Source organism: Panicum hallii, chromosome 4 (genome assembly GCF_002211085.1).
Source record: "Panicum hallii strain FIL2 chromosome 4, PHallii_v3.1, whole genome shotgun sequence".
NCBI classification, from domain to species: Eukaryota; Viridiplantae; Streptophyta; class Magnoliopsida; order Poales; family Poaceae; genus Panicum; species Panicum hallii.
The window spans coordinates 40161995-40171429 of NC_038045.1; the positions used below are offsets into that span (position 1 = coordinate 40161995).

General features: G+C 40.7%; 1 protein-coding gene across 2 annotated transcripts; it reads left to right on the forward strand.

Moving 5' to 3' along the window:
• The first annotated feature begins 2645 nt into the window (after positions 1 to 2645).
• Positions 2646 to 9230, forward strand: LOC112889343 (C2 and GRAM domain-containing protein At1g03370-like). 2 transcript variants are annotated; one of them, XM_025955922.1, is made up of 10 exons: positions 2655 to 2774; positions 2952 to 3725; positions 3910 to 5175; positions 5500 to 5679; positions 5796 to 6079; positions 6162 to 6278; positions 6729 to 6991; positions 7165 to 7333; positions 7437 to 7709; positions 8192 to 9230. In XM_025955922.1, the coding sequence occupies exons 2-10, from the start codon at positions 3377 to 3379 to the stop codon at positions 8384 to 8386; spliced, it is 3096 nt and encodes a 1031-aa protein (XP_025811707.1). In that variant the 5' UTR covers positions 2655 to 2774; positions 2952 to 3376; the 3' UTR covers positions 8387 to 9230. The 2 variants fall into 2 exon arrangements, with proteins under 2 accessions (XP_025811708.1, XP_025811707.1); XM_025955923.1 differs by having other exon boundaries at positions 2646 to 3725; positions 7437 to 7683.
• Positions 9231 to 9435: the final 205 nt, after the last annotated feature.

The following is a 9435-nucleotide window of genomic DNA, read 5'->3' on the forward strand; positions in this document are numbered from 1 at the left end:
ATAATATATTGCTTTTTTTTATGCGTAACTTACCTTCATACAAATAAATTTGCTTGGTAGCACTACCTGACCACCACAAAATCAGTCGACCTACAACATCTCCCTTCTTCAACTCAGACATAAAAAATGTTAATATCAGATTTATAATGCTAATCTTTGTACCTAAATCCTATCTCAATCTAAAAAATAATTTGAATTTTGTTGTACTCAAATTCAAGTTAGCTTAGTTTTTTTTTAAAAAAATCCAACTTTAGTTGCAAATTCTCCACTTTGATGTGAACGTAAATCAAATTTTTTGTATTTGGAACAGTTTCAGTCACCTTCTCGTCACCGTAGCCTTTCGACGGAGGTTTCATGATTATGAGCACAAGACCATCCATGATGGTCTTGTAGGGAGGAGAGTTCCATCTACTAGGGTAGCGACATGGTGGCATGGCTTTCTAGCATCGATGCTCAAGATCAGGGCTAAAGGGGGAAGAAGAACCAGTGACGCGATAACCAAACTTGTCTCCCTTTGCCCCCGTCACAACACACAGCTTATAGAATCCACTAAAGAATCCAACAAAAACTATTCCAAGTATCATCCCTTATAGAATGTGATTATTATTTCTCATCCACATAAGAAAGCTTATGAAAGTGCCTTATTTGTCCTATTGTCCGATCTTGGGTGTCTATTCTCCTAACTTTTCAAGTGCCATTTGAGACATATTTCCTTAATATTTTTTGAAAGGTGTGTTTTGTTTCATTAGGACAAGATTTGATCGACAAGTTCTCTAATTATATTCTATTTATGTGATGAAAATTTAGTCATAAGAAGTATTTCTTTTCATTTGAGCCTAATGGAAATATTTTCCACAAAAGTTTTATATTAATATAGTATTTTTTTCTCAGGATGTTTTAAGGAAGTGAAATAAGAATAGTAATTTTAATCAAAATATATCCCCGGTAGAGGCCACATCATGGTCAAAGTACCTATGGCATTTTGTGAAAGGCATTGGTTTCAATGGTACTAAGCCAAAATATTCATAGAATGCAACAGAAGATTGCACATTTCCTCGGTTTCCCAAAGTTTTATTTAAGAAAAAGGAAAAGATTATCAGGAAGTGGAGTGGTTACAATCATGCTAGGAAAGCAAAAGGAAATGAAGAAATAATTCTAGTTGAAAGGTTAGCAGCGAACAGTTGCTTTAAAAGTTAGCGGTGATGACACAGACGCGGATCAAAACCCATGCCCCTGAGACTCCGTTCTCCTTCCATCCCCTCTTCTCCGTTTCCCTCCACCACAAACATATTGAAGCACTCGTTGCTTGAGCCCAACCTCCCATCCACCTCCTCCACGGCTTCTCCTGCTCGTAGTGTTCCTTGTTAGCTTTCTCATTTTTATTTTCTTGAAGTTTCTTTTTTAATATTGGAGCCGCTTCCCTCTTAAAGTGCTTTAGTATGTAATAATGTTGATTGTTTTAGCCAGCATTAATATATTAAAGAGAAATCAAAGGATAAAGTCTACTTTTGGATACTTTTTTATATCAAAGCATAACTCCCCTACGTACTATATTGTACCGATTTCTCGAGACATACTACAACTTATGTAAGAAAATTTGATAGATTTGACGACAAGTAGCCCTGTTTAAAGAATTATGGGGATCTCATCGGGCCTCCGCTCTTTTGTTCATTGTCCTTTTTCTTCTTGTCTTCTACATTACTCTTTAGTCTCAAAAAGGAAACTTTTAATCTCAGATTCAAAACGTTAATCTCAATTCAAAATGAATAATTTATTCTAAAAGTTCTGTTTCAAAATTTAAAACTTGACTCGAAAGTCCTATGAAAAAATTTCCATGTGGGCCTATAAATTTTATGAACGGTTACAAATTAAGTAGCAAGCTTTCCAGCTTCATGTAACTATGAATCAAAATTTTGGTTTTGAGAATAATTCCAGTCACCTTCTCATCCTAGAAGCATTTTGATGGAGGTAAGGGATGCAGGGGCAACCTCCACCGTGCACCTTAGGGGGACAAAGCTCGGTCTAGTATGACAAAATGCTGTGGCATGGGTGAATAGTGTCAGCTCGAGCTCAAAGCAGCAAAAGGGAGGAAGAAAAACTAAATATATATAACAAGATTTCGTTATAAATCATCGAAACACCTAACTAAAACCAAATATTTTGCGGTACCATAAAGAAAAGGGAAAAAAAGCATTCAAAGCACAATCCCTATTCCTATTTAATTTTAATTCTTGGCATCAACCAACAAAGCCTTCAGCGCACACCTTTGCTGTCCTAGCTTTTTCATCGCCGCTTGATGGGAGAAGAAAGCAACGGTATTGGTTCGGAGCTAGAGTACTTTCATAACTTTTGGTCCTTTTGCAAAGGACGCCAATTGCATTGGTCACGTCACCACCAATCAATTTCTTTCGTTTTCATCCATGCCAATCCATCAATTTTTTCAAAAAGGTATCCTTTCAATTTTTCACGTCACCACTGGCATTAAATTCATCCAGAAGAACTTCACGTGTCATAATTCCCGTCCTCAAGATTTTTATTTTCTCATCTCAGAAAAGAAAGAGAACTTTTTTTAAAAAAAAAAGTGTCCCTGGAATGGAAGTGCTGGGGAGGCGGAAAAACGGCCCTGGTTGAATTTGGAACGAGTAAACCTCGGCGGAGCGAGCAGGACACGACTCGAGTACCGACGGGCGAGGGCGGCTCGTTTGAAAGTCAGCAGCCACGAACGCGACGCGGGGAAGGAAGACTCCTCCGCGGCCTCCATCATCAACCCACAGGTCTCCTCTCCTCTCCTATCCCTCCTCCATCCCCGGCCTTCATTGCCCTGAACCTGACCTCCCATCCACCTCCTCTGGGGTATCTCCTCCTCGACATCCCCCGAGTCACGACTCTGCTCTGAGCCTCTGATTTCTTTGGAGGTTCTTTCATTTTTTTTCCCTCTGATTTCCCGATAGGCTTCTCTGTGGACTGTGCCTGCGCTGCTTCGCTCCCAAAGTCGTCGTCTTTCTTGCTCCCGTGGGCGCGTCGCGCGTCCTTCTCCTGGATTCATGCCGCGTTAATCCGGGGTTCGGGCGATTTTTCGTATTTTGGTTGCCGGTTTGAGCTTCCTTCGTTTCTTGGACCCGCCCACACCAGCCGGGGATAGCTCCCCTGATTCTTCCTCCATTGGTTAATCTCAAGTGCTTAGCAGCTCCAGTTCCCTTTCCAACCCGAGTGGTAAGCGGAGAAGGGAAAGGAAACCGGAGAGAATCGCGGTTTCTCGGAACTCGGATTGCTTCGATTCGATCGGAGGAGGCGTACGGACGCCCAAATCGAATTTCTTGGGAACAGTAGTAGAACGGAACAAGATAAAAAAAACGTCCAATTTTCCAAGAAAAAAATGAGGCTGGTGGTGCGCGTGATCGAGGCCCGGGGCCTCCCGGCGACGGACGCCGACGGGCCGCGGGACCCCTACGCCAGGGCGCAGCTGGGCAAGCAGCGGGCCAAGACCAAGGTGCTGCGGAAGACGCTCAGCCCCGCCTGGGACGAGGAGTTCGCCTTCCGGGTCGGGGACCTCAGGGACCAGCTCCTCGTCTCCGTGCTCCACGAGGACCGCTACTTCTCCGACGACGTCCTCGGCCAGGTCAAGGTGCCCCTCACCGCCGTACTCGACGCCGACAACCGCACGCTCGGGACGCAGTGGTACCAGCTGCAGCCCAAGAGCAAGAAGGCCAAGCTCAAGGATTGCGGTAAGGACATGCCGCAAAAGTTATCTGTGCCCTTTATTCTTTGATGTTCATTCAATTTGTGTTTTTTCTCCCTTATTACTTATTAGTTAGTTCCCATGATGACACGTTATGTACTAGGAGAGGTTTATGTGTTAATAGCTTTAACGTGAGCAATGTATTTGTCTGCTGATTCTGCCCTTTTTAGGAGAAATTTGCCTCACCATATCTCTAAGTCAAAATCTCTCTGAAGAGACAGCGGCACTTGCACATTGGGCTTCAGATGACCTCGCATCAAATTCAGACAAATCAGCTGAATTAGTGAAAGGATCTTCTTTGCCAAATATTCCAATAGAAATATCCACAGCAGTATCAGAGAGCGACGAGATAGAAGTTATCAAGGAGGATAAATCAAATGGCGGTCCGTCATTTGTTAACAAGCTGTATCAAATATTTAAACCAAAAGACACTGAAGCTCCTGCTCCATCTCTCTCCAATCTGGATAGCAGTCCAGATGTTCTTGAAGAAACACCATCAACCAGCTCGCAATCTCCTGAGAAGCAGGATCAGGAAGCTAGTGCATCTATGACATTTGATGAGCTACTGAAGGCATTTGGTTCTCGGCATGAAGGGAAGGAAATGCCTGAAAATTTTTCAGGTGGAGTACTCCTTGATCAAGTTTATGCTGTTGCACCAGGTGACTTGAACACACATCTTTTCTCTCCAAGTTCAGACTTTCTGCAATCGCTAGCAGAAATTCAAGGAACTACTGGTCTTGAAATTCAACAATGGAGACTTGAAAATGATGGTGAAATCTTGAATAGGGTCGTAAGCTACACAAAAGCTCCTACTAAATTAGTTAAGGCTGTGAAAGCGACAGAGGACATGACATACTTGAAGGCAGATGGAGAGAGGTTTGCAGTTTTAGCATCTGCTAGTACTCCTGAAGTTCCTTTTGGCAATAATTTCAGAGTGGAGGTTCTAACCTGCATAATGCCAGGGCCTGAACTGCCAGATGATGAAAAATCATCACGTCTTGTAGTCTCTTGGCGCTTAAATTTTCTCCAAAGTACCATGATGAAGAGCATGATTGAAAATGGGGCACGACAAGGCTTGAAGGATAACTATGCTCAGGTCTCTGAGCTCCTTGCTCGAACTTTTAGGCCAGTTGATGCAAAAGATACAACAGACAGTAATGAAGTCCTGTCTTCTGTGCAACCAGAACAAGAATCTGATTGGAAGCTAACATTTCGAATATTTGGAAATTTTACTCTTTTATCCTCAGTTTTTGCATTTGTATATGTTTCTGCGCACATCATCCTTGCAAATCCTAGTGTAATTCAAGGTCTCGAGTTCCCAGGCCTGGACTTGCCAGATTCTGCTGGTGAAGTTGTAGTTTGTGGGGTTCTTGTTCTACAAGGACAGCGTGTCCTAAATATGATTGGACGGTTCATCCAGGCGAAGAGGCAGAGAGGTAGCATATATCTTGCTTCTCATTGTTTTTCTTAGTGGGAATAGAATGTCTCCTTAAGTGTTTTTCATCAGAGATTCAGAATTACTATTAGTAGTGGAATTTCGTCAGATAAATCCTGCTCTACATGGCAGTCAACAGTGACAAGTTAGCATGTAGCTGTTAGGCCTCAAAACAAGTGCTTGCTTAGGCATTTCCTAATTGGAAGAAATGGTTACTGTTACCTTTCCTTTGTGTTCAACATAACCTTCAGGATTCAGACATTGTTTCGGATGATTACTCTTATAGTCCACTAATATAAACCATTCGGATTGGAATGTATGTTAGGTGATCATGGAGTCAAAGCTCAAGGGGATGGCTGGTTGCTGACTGTTGCTCTGATTGAGGGAACCAACTTGGCAGCAACCAAATCATCTGGCTTCTCTGATCCATATGTTGTGTTTACATGCAATGGAAAGACAAAGACAAGTTCTATTAAGTTTCACACACTTGAGCCTCAATGGAATGGTAAACTGTACTTTTTCTCTCTTTTTTTTCTGACATCCATCAGCCATTGCAGGATTCATTGGACATGCATTATCAAACAGCTTCTCTTATATATTTTGATTTACCAAAACTTGCAGAAATTTTTGAATTTGATGCCATGGAAGATCCTCCATCAGTGATGGAAATAGACGTGTATGATTTCGATGGACCCTTCGATGAAGTTGCCTCCCTTGGTCATGCTGAAGTGAATTTCTTGAAATATAATATATCTGAGCTTGCTGACATTTGGATTCCTCTTAAGGGAAAGCTGGCTCAAGCATGTCAATCAAAATTGCATTTGAGAATATTCTTGAACAATACAAGGGGTACTCAAATTGTGAAGGATTACCTGGACAAAATGGAGAAAGAAGTTGGCAAAAAGGTAAGGATTTCCTCCCATGTCATCAAGTGTGCAAATTCATCCCATCTTGGCTTTATTGACTTATGCAAAATTCATTCTGCAGATTGCTGTGAGGTCTCCTCATGCAAATTTAGCATTCCAGAAAATCTTTTCTTTGCCACCAGAAGAATTTCTTATCAATGATTTTACTTGTCACTTAAAGAGGAAAATGCTAACACAGGTAAATGTTCATTCTTTACACTTAATTGCTTTTTGTGCTGCTTTTCTATCATACTGTGTCTGAGCCTCCATCCATTTTAAATACTTCAATATCGTGTTCTTATTATCCAAAAAAGCAATTGATCAGATTTAGGCACATGAATCGTATACCGGAGGTTTGCAAATTTATAGATGGTAGTCATACTTTTCACCTTCTATTCCTGATTGTTGGTATTCACATGATTCGGCTTCAAAATCCTGTTTAAACAATATATTTAACCTATTCGTCTGCTTGTCTTGTTTCAATTATTATGATCAATTATCACCAATACGCAGAGAATAACCATGCTTTGAGATTATGACCATTCTGTATTTATTAACATTGTCATGTTACTGTAACTTTATGACAAACTAAACATGACTTTTTATGTCTTCATCCCTGAGAGCTGACTCATGTCTGCCTGTCTTGCAGGGTCGCCTTTTTCTTTCTCCAAGAATATTTGGGTTTTACACAAACCTTTTTGGCCATAAAACAAAATTTTTCTTTCTTTGGGAAGATATTGAAGAAATCCTAGTGGTCCCTGCAACCCTGGCTTCAATGGGAAGTCCATCTCTGGTGATTATTCTTCGCAAGGGCAGAGGAATCGATGCAAAGCATGGAGCAAAGCAACTGGACAGCGAAGGAAGACTCAAGTTTCATTTCCAGTCTTTTGTCTCATTCAATGTCGCACATAAGTAAGTATATTTTCTTGGATGATACATATGGACCTAATTTGTCATATGTGACTGGCCATCACAAGTGAATTCCTTAAAAAGGACACCTATCTTTTCTGTCTATTTACTCCTCACCAATCTGATCTTTTCTTCATGAATATGTTTGTTCAAAATGCCAATTATCTGCTTTGCAGAACAATAATGGCACTGTGGAAGGCAAGGTCCTTGACCCCTGAACAAAAAGTACAGCTTGTAGAGGAGGAATCAGAAACAGAAGACTTCCAAAATGAGGAAGGTGGGTCTTTCTTGGGGATAGAAGATGCCAAAATGTCCGGAGTGTTTTCATCTACAAAACCTTTTGATGTAAGATTTCTCTTTTTTTTCCATCGAGACACAGTGTGCAATCCACTTTGTGCTCCACAAAGAATTGTGACTTTACATTGTAATCAACTTTATGTGTCATTAGGTATCAACAGCCATGAGCATTTTTGAGGGTGGTCCTTTGGAGCGTCGGGTGATGGAGAAAGTTGGCTGTGTGGACTACTCTGTTACAGAATGGGAATCTGTCAGAGCTGATGTTTACCAGAGACAAGTGCATTACAAGTTTGACAAGAGATTGGCACAGCACGAGGGAGAAGCAATAAGCACCCAACAGAAGTCCCCTTTGCCTAATAAGAATGGCTGGCTTGTTGAAGAAGTGATGACATTTGAAGGTATCCCAATAGGTGAATGTTTCAATGTAAGAGCCGATTCCTGGGTGTTTTATTATATACACTTCAATATCAGTTATTTACTATATAACTTTTGAAAATCTGACATGCTTATGTTGTTTCCCTCTCACATTCCTTTTTGAGCGTCAGTGTCCTTGTTGTCAGGCAAATCACTATTTGTTAGCCGATAATCTTGAATGTTCTTTCTTTTCTATATTATTTCTTCTTTTTATATAAAAAAATTCACTATCAGCCTGAAAAACAGTGACACACATATCTTTTTTTTATGCTGCATGCATAGGTACTAGTTTGGATATTGGCCATTTTTCATTTGTGGTCTTCTCAATGAAATTACAAGTGACTATGTTAAAGAGGGTCGTCTTGATTCTGAAATTCATGCAGATGCACTTAGGCAACAGTCATCTATTTGTTCATCACTTCACATTCAAAGTGTTAGCGTTTTACTTGCCACCTGATTGTGCTGCCCTTTGTGGTCTTATCTCTCTATCAGCTTCATATTCGATATCAACTGGAGAGCAATACATCCAAGCAGAAGACTTGTACCGTCCAAGTATCCATTGGCATAGTATGGTTAAAGAGCTGCAAGAATCGGAAGAAGATCACGCAGGATGTAACATCCAGTGCATCTTCACACCTCAAGAAGATATTCAGCCAACTCGAGAAGGAATCTATATCAGCCAAGTAGGAATCCCATTTTGACAACGTCCTACTTTTGCTAATGCACAAGTGCACATACGGATCACCAGAAAGCATGTTCCGGCAATATAGTGTCTTTTACGACTGCTTGCTGCCATGTTGAGCAAAGATCAGTGACATGATGAATAACTTTCAATATAAGGCAAAGCCCTCAGCAAAAATTTTACAAAGCAAGGGCCTCATCACAAGATTTTAGATTGGACAATGGAGTACTAACTGCAGAGCCTGGAATGTGTTTTAGCTGCCTATGATTACAGAATGTTCAAATGTTGTTCTGACTTCTACAGAAGGTTAGAGAATCTGAACCTGATCCTTTTAGTTAGATTAGAGACACAGATAGGGTCATGAATCACAGAAAACATACCCCACCCACCCACCCAACCAACCAACCACACCCCCTTGCATCATCTGTTGTTACTAACAAGATCGGAAGGAAAATAGTACAAAAACTGTGTTTTCACTTCATGTCACAATGATGGGCTGGCTTCATTAGTTTCCTACCCTCAAGAATTAGACGCAGGGGTTCTCTACTGAATCCTGAATGATCCACGACTACAGGAATCGCCTTTGCTCTCTTTTCTTATGGGTGCTATAATGTTAATTTGGTGAAAAACGATATTGACAAGGCAGTTTGCAAAATGAAGGAACTTAAGTGTGTCAACAACTCAGAATAGCTGATGTTATTGTGCCATCAAGGGGTTTGATTCGAATTCTGTCTAGAAGATTATGTTACTGTTTGATGCTACCACATGAGATTACTATGCATATATTTGCTGTTCGTGCATCCAGATTTTTCCGGATAAAGTAAAATCAATATATTTTTTTTCATGCTAGCTTGTTGGTGTGTCATTTCAGTAAGCTTTTATTGATGCAATCATATTTGTTTTATCCAATTACGAATATAGATAGCTTTAGCCATGTGCCGCATGAATTAAGGTGCTGTTTGGTTGGAAAACAACGCTGCAATCGCTAACGGTATCAGATGGCACTGTGATTTGATACATTCTAAGTGAAACCATATTTTGTTTGGTTGGTGTC